Raw genomic sequence first — 14,241 nt, forward strand, 5'->3', positions numbered from 1 at the left:
ACTATGTCCAGTGGGTCCCCAATTATGCGGACAAGGCCCACCCTCATAAAATCTACCTCTTTTCTCCTGACGTCAGGGGACTTCAGCCGCATCAAGGCGAACATTGCCAAGGCTGCGATGCACGCTGTGGACGAATTCACCCCTTTCCAGGTGGAGACTGATGCCCCCTGGCCGCCACCCTTAACCAGGCGGGCAGACCCATAGCCTTCTTTTCCCGTACCCTCCAAGGCCCCAAAATTCAACACTCCTCTGTCAAGAAGGAGGCCCAAATCATTGGTGAGGGGGTACAGCACTGGATACACTATCTTGCCAGCAAACTATTTACCTTGCTGACTGACGAATTTGCAGTTGCTTTCATGTTCAACAATCAGCAGTGAGATAAAATCAAAAACAATAAGATATTGAGGTGGAGAATTGAACTTTCCACCTACAATTATGATATCTTGTACCGGCCTGGGAAATTCATTGAGCCGCCAGATGCCCTATTCCACAGAACATGCGCCAGGGCACAAATAGACCAGTTACAAGCCCTCCAAAGTGACTCCTGCCACCTCGGGGTCACTAGGTTCTTCCATTTTATTAAAGCCCGCAACCAAGTCCATCAAGGAGATCAGAACCATGACCAGAAACTGCCAGAAATTGCAAACAACACTTCTATCGACCAGGCAGAGGGCATCTGATAAAGGCTACCTGCCCCTTTGAATGCATGAGCATTGATTTGAAGGGGTCCCTCCCTTCCTCTGATCACAACATGTACTTCCTCAACATCATTGATGAGTACTCATGTTTCCCATTCGCCATCCCCTGCGTGGACATGACCACTATCACAGTCATCAAGGCCCTGTGCAATCTCTTCACCCTGTTTGAGTACCCCTGCTATATCATTAGAGACTGGGTTTCTCTTTTATGAATGACGAGCTGGCCAGAGGCATCGCCACGAGCAGGACCACCAGTTACAACCCCCAAGGGAATGGGCAGGAGGAAAGGGAGAATGCTACTGTCTGGAAGGCGATTAGCCCTGAGGTCCAGAGGCCTTCCAGTCTCCCACTGGCAAGCTGTCCTTCATGATGTGCTCCACTCAATTTTATGTTCCGCCACCAATGCCACTCCACATGAAAGAATGTTTTCCTTCCCTAGGAAGTCCACTTCAGGGACCACACTGCCATCCTGGCTGACATCCCCAGGTTAGTCCTACTCCGGAAGCATGTGAGGAGCCATATATCTGACCCACTCGTCAAAAAGGCTCATCTCCTCCACGCCAACCCCCAATACGCCTACGTGGCGTACCCTAACGGGCGCGAGGACATGGTCTCAGTTTGGGACCTGGCACCCTCAGGATTCCCTGAGACCATTGCCAATAACCCTGCACCCCCTTCATCTACCACTACCCATGATGCACCAGGGCCATGGCATGTTGCCCCAACCCCAGTGGATGGCCCGTCAAAACACATCCACCAAGCTGACAATAATCTATAAGTGTTCCAGACCGTCCAGGATTCAATAGCTGCACTGCAGCCGGTACTGCGATGGTCACAGTGGCAGACCAGACCATCCGAAAGACTCAATTTGTAATAACATTTAATTCACTTCACCCCACCAGACTCATTCGAAAATGAGAGGTGAATATGGGAAACCACTCTATATATGTTTTGGCTATATTAGTACTTGTTATAGTTCCTTGCTGACTGTGCCTGTGGCTCTTCCCACAGACCTCTGAATAAAGGTGACTATGCCACAGCTCCCTCCTCAGACCTGGACAGTTGACCAGCATGAACATGCTCCCATTCTGTTGTTAATAAAGGCCTATAAGTTTTTGTATAATTAGAAGTAATTGATGGTGCATCACTTACATAATGAATTCATCTCCTCCTCTATCCCAACCTGTTGAGAATGTCCCACTGATTCTGCTCTTTCAGGTGAAAAAGACTTTGCCAGTAAAATTGCTGACGGTGTTGGTGGAAATTTTGTATCTACAACTATGACTACGGAATATGTACCTCTGTTTCAGTATTAAGTAGCACGAAATGGAGAGAGAAGCAGTCAATATTCTGCAGCAGTTTACTTGCTCCTTTTAAAACCATTTAACATCTTTTTGCAGTTCTTATGAAGCAAAGGTTGCTAAATTTTTAAATTCATAATTATTTTGGAGCCAAGGTAAAACTTACTGAAATCTAATTGCATCCTCCCCCCTCCCCTCCCTCACATCCCCACCAGCAGCTACACTGCAGGATACCACTGAAAGGACAGACTAATTGCAATGTGAGAAGTTTAGATAGGCAGTTTTCTTTATAAACGTAGACAAGAGAATGTGTGATTGGAAAAATGAAAATCAAGCCAAAAGTAGTAACTGAATTTGTCTTTGCATCCTGATCCAATTATCTCCTGATCATTAACTCTGCTTTCCCTGAGGATTACATTTAGACCTGACACCCCACATAGGGTAACAAAATGAAAACATTCAGTTATTCTCAACAGATCAGGCACCTTTTGTAGAAAGAGAACCAAAATGAACTTTTCAAATTATTGCCAACAAAAATTAATTTCTGACTTTTATTCCTCAACATAGAGACATTTTTGTTCGGACGCCTGCCGACATGTCTCCATACCTTTTAGTTCAGACCCCTGCCAACATTTTTCTATTCCTTGATTGAATGTTGGTTATACATCTTCACCTTTGCTACATAAAGCCACTGTTTGACCTGCTGAGTTTTTCCAGCATTGTGTTTTTACTTCAACCATGGTGTCTTGCAGACTTTCATTTTTTTATCCCTTGGGAAATTATTGAACATTTTTTTCCAGATCTTTCACATAAGACTGGCTACCTCTGCTCATATTAAAAGAAAACAGTATATTTCTGTGTGAGTGAGAAATGCACTCCAGTGTTTGTCACAGACCTGGATATGACACTCAGGTTTATTAATCCCCAGCAAAAAATTGATCTCTAATCAAAGCCTGTGCCTCAATAGCACCATAAATTTGCCATTTTATTTGTTAGTTTGAACACCTGAGTCTTTCGTGCGCTTTTACCAGTGAATGAGAGAGAGCAATTAATGAATTCCCAGTTGGTTTACACTTTAAAACAGGGGTGTCAAACTCAAATTCACGGAGGGCCAAAATTAAAAACTTGGACTAAGTCGAGGGCCAAACTAAATGTTTATTGAAAATTTTCAACAACATCTGCATGTTTTCTCTTCTTTCAACATATGTAATGTTAAACTTTTTCTTATTAAAAGAAATGTTTATTAATAGTTTTGGATAAACTCTTTCATTGTCATTGTCATTGGCCCATTTCCTTTGGAGATCTGAAACCGTGCATATGACGAGTAAATGAGGGATGATTAAAGCAGTGGTCTTCAAACTTTTTCTTTCCACCCACAGACCACCTTAAGCAATCCCTTACTAATCACAGAGCACCAATGGCACAGGGACGTGAGTGGAAAGAAAAAGGTTGAGAACTGTTGTATTGTGGTAACTCCACATCTGATTAGGTTAATTGTTAGGCAAGTGGTCAGAGAAGGACCCCCCCCCACCCTAAGAAAGGCTTAAATCACAGGAACAAAATAAGCTTCCGTCTCACTGCTCCCAATCTTACACACGGTCCTGATGTGGAATGTGGGGTCACAGCTCCACATTCACACGAGTTCAGGTGCTGTCTGTGTGGAGTTTGTACGCTCTCCCCTTTTCTCGGACCAACAGGTCGGTCGCCTGACGAAGGCACCCGAACCCCCCCGTTGAAACGCCGGCGTCCGGGGCGGTGGAGGAATTGGCTGAGAAGAGCGCGTTGCTCCCACCCCCCTCCCATGGTTGGAGAGGGATTAAACTGCGATCTCACGGCGCCGGGCTCGTCTCCAACAAAAGGAGCAGGAGGCAGGGTCCGCCGTGCACGGAGCGAGGGGGAAGGCATCGCCAACGAGACGTTCGGTCTGGCGTCGCCGCTGAAGCGCAGACCCAGCGAGGATGGTCCCCAACTCCAGCCGCATCTGTGTGTCCGGGAGCCGGGCGGGCTGAGTGCAGTGCTCCGATCCCCGGGATTCGGGACTCTGAGATCCCTCCACACCTCCGGCGTCTTCATTTTCACCTTCAGTGTGCATGCGCTATACTGGTGCGGCGGCCAGCGGGCCAACTCTAATATATTCTTAGAGATAGTACTTATAAACATCTGGATAGACAGGGTCTGATCAGGAGCACTCAACATGGATTTGTGGGAGGAAGGTCATGTTTGACCAATCTGATTGAATTTTTTGAAGAGGTGACTAGGAATGTGGATGAGGGTAGCGCAGTGGATGTTGTCTATATGGACTTCAGTAAGGCCTTCGATAAGGTACCACATGGAAAGTTAGTTAGGAAGGTGCAGTCTTTAGGTATAAATTTTGAAATAGTCAAATGGATTGAACATTGGCTGAAAGGGAGAGGCCAGAGAGTGGTAGTGGATAATTGTCTGTCAGGTTGGAGGCTGGTGACCAGTGGTGTGCCTCAAGGATCTGTATTGGGCCTATTGTTGTTCGTTATATACATTAATGATCTAGATGATGGGGTGGTGAATTGGATTAGTAAATATGCAGACGATACTAAGATAGGTGGAATAGTGGATAATGAAGAAGGTTTTCAAGGATTGCAGAGGGATTTAGGCTGCTTAGAAAAGTGGGCTGAAAAATGGCAGATGGAATTTAATGCTGATAAGTGTGAGGTGCTTCATTTTGGTAAGAAGAATCAGAATACGACATACATGGTAAATGGGAGAGCATTGATGAATGCAGAAGAGCAGAAAGATTTAGGAGTAACGGTACATTGTTCCCTGAAGGTAGAAGCTCACGTGAATAGGGTGGTGAAGAAGGCTTTTAGTATGCTGGCCTTTATCAATCATTGCATGGAATATAGGAGTTGGGAGGTGATGTTGAGATTGTATAAGACGTTGGTGCGGCCTAATTTGGAGCTCTGTGTGCAGTTCTGGTCGCCTAATTGTAGGAAGGATATAAACAGAGTGGAGAGAGTGCAGAGAAGGTTTACCAGAATGTTACCTGGGTTTAAGCATCTAGAGTATAGGGAGAGATTGGACAGATTAGGTCTTTATTCTTTGGAGCGTAGAAGGTTAAGAGGGGATTTGATAGAAGTATTTAAGATTATGAAAGGGATAGACAGAGTGGATGTGGATAGACTATTTCCGTTAAGAGGAGGAAAGATTAAAACAAGAGGACATGAGTTAAGAATTAAGGGGCAGAGGTTTAGAGGTAACATGAGGGGGAACTTCTTTACTCAGAGAGTGGTAGCCGTGTGGAATGAGCTTCCGGGAGAAATAGTGGCGGCGGAGTCAATTGTATTATTTAAGAAAAGGTTGGACAGGTATATGGATGAGAAGAAGATGGAGGGTTATGGGCATTGTGCAGGGAGGTGGGACTAGAGAGGGGTGTTTGGTTCGGTGCGGACTAGAAGGGCCTAATGGCCTGTTTCCGTGCTGTAATTGTTATGTTTTTTTTTAATCATATATTTAATATGATCTTGCGGGCCAAATATAATTGGCCTGCGGGCCAGAGTTTGACATGTGTGCTTTAAAACAATCTTTAAAAGAATGGCATATTGATGAATTTAACTGGTGCTGAGATTCAACACTCCATCAAGTGGCCGATTCTGCCACACCTGACAACTGATTACTAAAGTGGATGTTCATTGCTCCTTTGCTCAGAAGGTATCAGGTGTGTCTTAAAATCTGATTAAGAATTGCACAGGTAATACAATGGAGCATTTGCCTGTTTCACTTCATAAAATGAAACTAAAAAAAACTGTAGGTTCTGGAATTCTAAAATTAAAAAAAGAATGTTTAGTAATCATTTGTCTGGTGTGGTAGAATCAGCCATTTGATGAAATGTTGAATCTCAGTACCAGTTAAATTCATCAATGTGCCGTTCTTTTAAAGATTGTTTTAAAGTGTAAGCCAACTGGGAATTCTTTAATTGCTCTCTCTCATTCTCTGTAAAAGCACATGAAAGACTCGAGTTCAAATTAACAAATAAAATGACAAACTTATGGTGCTATTGAGGCACAAGCTTAAACAATCAATAATTTAGGTCTGCTTTCTCCAAATTGTGAAGGGTGGAATATGGGTAGAAATCCATGTGAAATGTGTTGGAGTCTGAGACATTTAGGAAGGTAAAAAGGAGTGGTTGTGGAAACAAATCTTGGTCAGCACCTTATCGAATAATTGAAAGGACTGAAGTCACTGAATGCAGGCAGGAATGCTGCTGGAAAACAAGGGTGAACTTCTTCGAAACTGGCTGTTCTGGAAGACCTGAAATATTGACCGTCTCTCTTTTCACCAAATGCTACCTGATATGCTGGTTTTTTCCAGCTTTTTGTGTTTTTATTTTGGCTTCATAAACAATTTGGTTATTAAAATATTTTCAGGTGCTTGGAAACATGAAATAAGAATGTAAAATGCAAATCATACCCATCAGGTCAGTCAACATATGTAGTGATGTTTAGGTTGAGAAACATTTGTCAGCTCTGGAGCCATTTTCAGGATCTTTCCAGCATTTTGAGAGATTGAAGAGATTGTATACTTTTGCCAGTCTATCTTTGGTACTCTCATAAAATTCTGACGTTAGAGTATCTGTACAGAGTGTGACACGTTATCATTATTTATAGATGAGAGAAATAATGGTGGTTTTTGAAAAGTAATTGGCAAATCCACTGCGCATTCTCAATTCAGCAGAATTTTTAATGCGTTGTTGGAGGAAATTCTGAATTAATTTGGAAATATGTAAGATCCACTTAAAGGCTTTTGAAGGGTGTTCACAACAGAAGTATAACTGTGGCAATTTGTCCTGAATATTCATCATCTAATCTAGGCTACAATTTTGGTGCAGTATTAAGAGAGCCAAATGCTGCTGTTTTGTTCATCACTCATTCTCAAGTGAGACCCATGATGTTTAGTCTTCTGTATTGTGGTGTATATGAATTAAGAAGCCTTTCAGATGAAGTGTGAAATCAAGATTCCATCTATGCCTTCATGTGGATTTAAAAGATTATCTAACAGTTTCTATGGTAAGAGGGAGGGGAGATGTGTAAGTGGTTTATCTTACTCCCCTGCCCTAATGCTTAATCATTACCTAACATCCGAGGTGTTGGCGCTGCACGATTGCTCAGCAAAAGGAGGTGAAGGGCGCTCCTTCCAACTGATAGCTTACAGGCCACCTTTGGGCAAGGTGTCGTACCTGTTCAGCTTCCCAATCAGGGTCGCGTGAAGCCATGAACTGCAGATGGTGGATGGTTTTTACAAGCAGATTCTACAAATGGGAATTTATGGTTGTAAAACTAAAAGCACTGGACAGATAACACTGCAACTGAAGAAGGCAACGGAAACCCACTTTAGTATTCTTTTCTTGGATAATCATGAACTCAAATAGACTACGGTCTCAGCTCAAAGATGGAACCTTCACCAAAAGAGAACAGGGAGGCAACAACTACAATTCAGATGCTCGGAGACCGTGACGGCTGGAGAGACATGATCAGTCACGCTGAACAGCAAGGTATCTGAATGAATGAACAACTGAGGCAAAATGCCAGATATAAAAAGTATAGTTAGCTATTATTTATCCTTTAGTGTTGACATTTTGCTCTGACAAATAAGTTAAGCTGTTCGTATCCTTTGTTAATGTTCATGTCAGTTTCCGACATTGTAGAATATCCACAGCCAGAATTGTAAAATATTTGTAGTCAATTGTGGTTGTTTCTTTTTGTCATCAGTTACATGGAGGCACAATGGTGGGGAGGAATTGAATAGAAGGTGAATGGAAAAAAGTAAATGGTTTATCCTTAAAGAATTGCAACATTCCTGAAAACTTCTGACCCATAACCAATCAAATTATAGAAGCTTTCATTCTGGTGTTGAAAACATACATCCTCGTATCCAGAACACATAGAACCACTGCATGAGAAATGGATCACATCACAATCCACCCACCTATCTGTCTCGGCAGTCACCTCCTCACCCATCTCTAGGACAGTCTATAATGCTTACATTGGCCTTTTTAACCACCTCAGAACTGTCAGAATCAGAATGGGTTAATCCTCTGTGATTCCGAGGAACTACCTAAAAAGAAGACATGAAGTCCTTCTATTGTTCAAGCAGGAGAAAGACAGAATGTCACAAATGTCACAATTTCTGGTGTTTTGAATGTGGTGAAACAATACCAGTTACAGATTTTGCTCACAGTATCTCGCCTTCATTGTGCATTTTGTTGAAAAATTAGAAAATGTTTGGTATTTTTTGGCAAATTATTAAACTGTTGCCTTCTCAATGTTAAACAATCTGTGAAAATGTATCCAAAAATTTCTGTCGAAGATAGAATTGAACAAATTTATTCTTGGAAATGTATTAAAAAAATTCAATATCTGCACTAATCAGCAATTCTACACACATGATGCAACAAGCAATTCTACCCAGTTGAATTGAAACGCATGAATGTATATTATATTTAAAAGTCTGCTTTCAGCTCATACTGCATTTTCTATCTGTTTTTTTTTGCCTGAATGGTTTCAAAAGAACAATATCTAACTTTGTATTTTGGTTTATGTGGTACTTTTGTTTGTACCTTTTGATTTCTCCCTATTTCTGGTATCTGGGGCATACTTCCTTAGCCACTGACTTTAATTTTCTCCTCCGGAGACTCCAGACAGTGAGTATCAAAAGGCTGCCAGTTTATTACGACTAAGCCTGATATTACTTGTACTCAATTTCTATGCAATTGTCCTTGATAAAGTAATGAGTGGTTAATCTGGACAGATTTGTAATCAATACAAAATAAAAAGCTGCTGCAGATTCTTGACCCAAAGGGTTGACTTGTGCCTCGTCTCTGCTGAAGCTGCCTGACTCTCCGCGCTCCTCCAGCAGCTTGTTTTTGGACGAACGCTCTGTCGTATTTGCCTCTTGATGTGGAAGTGCTTGTTATGCTTTAACTAGGATGTGGATAATTCCAGAGGTTAGAATGGATCACTGTGCTCAACCAACCAATAGAACATTCTAAAATGCTTTTGTCATGTTTACACTAAGCTGAAATTTCTAAACCATATTCTTGAAAGTTTTATATGGAAACTTGTTTATAAAAAATATCTATTTGCTATTTTCATCAATCAAATTGACATTATGGTTTTAAAACCCGGTGTGATGTCATTCTCGCATTGTATCCTCATATTGTATTTGGAGTGATGTACATGAAATTGGTAAAGATCGTATCCAATGGATGGTTTTGTTCAAATATTTGCATAAGCTGGTGTGCACCTAATTCACTGTGTTGATATTGTCTCTGTTCCAGAACCAGTTTTTTACTTTGGTGACACTGAATATCAGGTGGATGAAAGTGAAGGGTACGTGCAGGTCCAAGTCTGGAGAACAGGAACTGACTTGTCCAAGACTGCAACAGTAACCGTTCGATCCCGCAAAACAGAGCCAGCGTCAGCCGAAGGTGAGACCACATATTTGTTGTGTTCTTTTACAGACAGATGGCGCAAGCCAGGAATGTGGGGAGTTTTTATTTGTCACGAAATAACCGAAGGGGTTGTATCCCATTGTGCTGCATTACTGGGGAATATAAATGTGTCCAGTGATATGCCATGAGTTGTGTGAAGGTAATTGAACTATAACTTCACCATTTGCAGGTCTACTTTTTGATGGTAAGGTAATACGTGCTAGCCTTCTCAAAATTAATACAATTTTTTTAACTTCTTCAATAACTATCTCTTAATTAACTCCCTTCACTGATATATGACAGTCAATACAAAGAGTTCTGTGAAAATTCATAATCTTTGTGTGGCTGTACCTCCAGTTTTTTTTTCTTTGAATTTCTAAATGAATCACAATTTTATAGGTATCTACTTTACATATTTGAGTTTAAGTGTATTAAAAGTGTTTGGATGAATTTGCAGTGAACAATCAGTATTCAAACAAGAAAATGTCTAGTTTAATATTTGCTTTTTATTGTCTATGAATAAACCCACAAAAAAATTAAATGAGAACTATAAGTTATAAGTCAAAACCTTGTCAAGAAGTGAGATTTCATAATTGCAATTCTGATATGTATCTCAGACATGTCGAATGTTATGAATTTCTTTATTATGTTAAGGATTGCTTTGCTGAAAGTTATTTCATAACTCCTTAAAAAAATATTCATACTATCTTGAAAATTGGTGGTGTTACATTTGAAGTCAAATTTATTGTTATCTGATTGTACAAGTACAACCCGATGAAACAGCATTCTTTAGTCCTCAGTGCAAAGCATGCAAACACACAACCAGACCTAATGCACATACGGAACAAAAATACATATGAAGGACGTGGATTTTATCTATAACAATAAATAAATAAATATTGCTTTGTGCAAACGAGAGTCTCAGATCGTTAGTGTGAGAATTATAACTATCACAATGGGGTCATTGGGTTAGAAATGTGTGTTTATAAAAACGACGCTTATAAAGGTATCTGTGATATCCAATTTTATAAAAACTAAGTTAAAATATTGATCTTTTTTTATCATTTGGTACTTTTTCCTAGCTGGCATCGATTATGTCGGGATAAGCCGCAACCTGGATTTTGCTCCAGGAGTGAACATGCAGACGTTTCGAGTTACTATCCTTGATGATTTAGGTCAGCCAGTACTAGAAGGGCCAGAAAGATTTGAGCTTGTCCTTCGCATGCCAATGAATGCTGTCCTTGGAGAGCCAAGCAAAGCCACTGTTCTTATTAATGACTCGGTCTCTGATTGTAAGTACATTAAATGTGGAAGTCTTATCTCCCAATTACATGCCAAGAAAGCACTAAGTTATTATTTTGAGGAACTGGGATGTTTACTTCAGTAACATTCTGATGTTGTTTAATGCTAAGAAATGGGCAAGAGTATGTTTTCATGTTTAAAAATGTTCTGAGGAATTCAATTCTTATCTTTCTAAGTATTTTCTAAAAGCGATAAAATTAGTCACCCCTCCTTGAACTTCACATTTTTCTCATAAACTGTAAAATATTAACAGAATTTCAATTTTACATCTACGCTTGTTAAAAAAAAACTGTCGATAAGATTTTGCTTTGGACATGGCACTTTAACTTATTTCATGAAGATCAAAATATATACCATTACATAGAAATACAGTATTAGATGAATACATTGTTAAATAAATGCTACTTTGAGGCTGATATGAATTTAATCTTTTGAATGTATTTCAGTTCATTTTCCCATTGCAGCAGTCAGAAGTGCTGAATTGTATGGTCAATAATCCTAGTGATTTTTTAAAATCTAATTCATCCATACAATCAGTGAAATTTGAATTGCACAAAAAAATGACAGAAAAATCTACAATATTAAAATTATTGTATTATTAACCACCCTGATAACCAATATCAGAGATAATTTGTCATTTTTGACAAGCATAGTACAGTTGTGTTTCAAAGAGATCTCACCACCAGACACATCTTCCTATCCCTTCCCCTTTCCACCTTCCACAGAGACCACTCCTTCTGTGATTTCTTTGTCCACTAATCCCTTCACACCAATCACAGGAAATGTGCCACTTGAACCCACACCTCTTCCAACACTGCTATTTGGGGCTCCAAACAGCCTTTCCAAGTGGAGCAACACCATGAGAATCTGCAGAGGTCATCAACTGCATCCGCTACTCCCAATGTGGCCTTCTCACTGCCGAGAATGGATGCAGGTTGGGAGATTACTTTGTTGAGCACCTTCACTCTGTTCATTGTAATTGAGGGAATCTTCCATTAGCAACTCATTTCAGTTTCATGTCCCATTCCCATGCTGACATGGTATTGTGCTCTGCCCAACTGAGACCATCCAACTTGGAGGAACACATATTCCGTCTGGGCACCCTCCAATCAGAAAACATTAACCTCGACTTCTCCGATTTCTGTAGCCCAACCTCCTGCCCCCATCTCTCTTGCTTCCTATCCCTATGTCTCCTTTCTCTCGTTCCCTCTTCCCATGTCTCCTTTCCTCCAGCTCCCTGCCCCTTGTCTCGCTCTCTCTTTTCCAATCTCCGCGTCTCCTTTCCTTCATCTCTGCCTTCATAGAACTACCCTCCTCTCCTGATCAATTCTAAGCTTTTTTCTTGGCCTCATATCCATGACCACCTGTTCTGCTCCTCCTCTACCTTTTTATTCAGCCTGCTTTTTGCTCATACTTCGACGAAGGGTTCAGGGCCAAAATGTTGGTTATATATTTTATGTCCTCTGGATGCTGAGGGATCTGCTGAGATTATCCAGCAAATTTGTGTATTTACTACAATCACTGTGTCTACAGGCTCTCTTGTTTCACTAACAGAGAATTTTGTGCTGTTTCATTCAATATCGATTGTGGGGATAACAATCTATTATTAACTTCCATTTTCCTTAGTGCCAAAAGTGCAGTTCAAAGATTCTACATATGTGGGGAAGGAGAATGATGGTCAGATCACAGCAGTTGTTTACCGAAGTGGAGACATCAGCTATAAGTCCACAGTTCGATGCTATACACGCCAGGCATCTGCTCAAGTAATGATGGATTTTGTTGAGCGGCCAAACACAGACGATTCTCTCATTACATTTCTTCCAGGTACAGTCCATTACAGAAAAATAATTCCCACTCCAAATTAGAGAAAAGGAGTAACTTTGTCTTTTCACCTTAAGTCTGCATTGTGTTACTTAGAAATGTTGCCAAACCCTTTGCCATTGTTAGATACTGTACGTCTGAAACTGCTTTTAAAATCCCTAAATAAACCTCGTTCCATTCTTTTGTAACCGTGGCACGGTTGGCATAGTGGTTAGCCCGACGCTTTACAGTGCCAGCGATTGGGACTGGGGTTTGAATCTCATGCTGTCTGTAAGAAGTTTGTACGTTGTCTCCGAGTACACCAGTTTCCTCCCACTGTTCCAAACCTAACATGGGTATAGGTAAATTGAGTGTGAATTGGGAAACATGGACTCATGGGCCGAAATGGCTTGTTACCGGGCTGTATGCCTCAATTTATAAACATTATTATACTTACATTATTAACATTATTATATTTTCTTGCCTTGGGATATCTGTCTCTTAAATTCACCTGCGGTCATTTCATTTGTACATTGAAACACTGGTATATAAGAGAAGCCTATTCAGCAACTTGAACTCAGAACAAAAGGTTGTGACTGACATTAGCCATTGAATTATCGAATTATATACTTTTTTAATACCATTCTGATGGATATTTTTTTCCTCCATGTCAATTTTGCCAATGGCTAATATTGTCACTTTGGGCTCAGATCCCACTCCAGCAATATTGAGCAAAACATTGAGGCTGACCATGGCGATACTTCAGATACTGTCTTATGGCTGAGGTGATAAAACCAGATAGTATCTACACTCCTGAATTAATGTGGAAGATGTCATGACACTATCTTAAATCAGAACCAGGGAATTGCTTGTTCTTGAAAGTCTGGCCTTAACCCTCAATTGAAGGATTAAAGTATTGTTATTCTTTGGCTTGGCTTCGCGGACGAAGATTTATGGAGGGGATAAAAAGTCCACGTCAGCTGCAGGCTCGTTTGTGGCTGACAAGTCCGATGCGGGACAGGCAGACACGGTTGCAGCGGTTGCAGGGGAAAATTGGTTGGTTGGGGTTGGGTGTTGGGTTTTTCCTCCTTTGCCTTTTGTCAGTGAGGTGGGCTCTGCGGTCTTCTTCAAAGGAGGTTGCTGCCTGCCAAACTGTGAGGCGCCAAGATGCACGGTTTGAGGCGTTATCAGCCCACTGGCGGTGGTCAATGTGGCAGGCACCAAGAGATTTCTTTAGGCAGTCCTTGTACCTTTTCTTTGGTGCACCTCTGTCACGGTGGCCAGTGGAGAGCTCGCCATATAACACGATCTTGGGAAGGCGATGGTCCTCCATTCTGGAGACGTGACCCATCCAGCGCAGCTGGATCTTCAGCAGCGTGGACTCGATGCTGTCGACCTCTGCCATCTCGAGTACTTCGACGTTAGGGATGTAAGCGCTCCAATGGATGTTGAGGATGGAGCGGAGACAACGCTGATGGAAGCGTTCTAGGAGCCGTAGGTGGTGCCGGTAGTGGACCCATGATTCGGAGCCGAACAGGAGTGTGGGTATGACAACGGCTCTGTATACGCTTATCTTTGTGAGGTTTTTCAGTTGGTTGTTTTTCCAGACTCTTTTGTGTAGTCTTCCAAAGGCGCTATTTGCCTTGGCGAGTCTGTTGTCTATCTCATTGTCGATCCT

The 14,241-nt window shown here is 41.3% G+C and overlaps 1 protein-coding gene across 4 annotated transcripts in view; it reads left to right on the forward strand.

The window, feature by feature from the left end:
* The window catches only part of LOC138739501 (FRAS1-related extracellular matrix protein 2-like), a 255,570-nt gene that overhangs the window by 181,735 nt on the left and 59,594 nt on the right, over positions 1-14,241 (forward strand). For all 4 annotated transcript variants that reach the window (XR_011342293.1, XR_011342294.1, XM_069891716.1 and 1 more), the window contains exons 7-9: positions 9,309-9,458; positions 10,544-10,753; positions 12,390-12,587. Coding sequence is in view for 2 of the 4 variants with exons in the window: in XM_069891716.1 (XP_069747817.1) it covers positions 9,309-9,458; positions 10,544-10,753; positions 12,390-12,587 (558 nt within the window). In the remaining 2 variants the exon portion in view is untranslated. The remainder of the gene's footprint in view (positions 1-9,308; positions 9,459-10,543; positions 10,754-12,389; positions 12,588-14,241) is intronic.

The sequence above is a fragment of the Narcine bancroftii genome, chromosome 7 (genome assembly GCF_036971445.1).
Source record: "Narcine bancroftii isolate sNarBan1 chromosome 7, sNarBan1.hap1, whole genome shotgun sequence".
NCBI lineage: Eukaryota > Metazoa > Chordata > Chondrichthyes > Torpediniformes > Narcinidae > Narcine > Narcine bancroftii.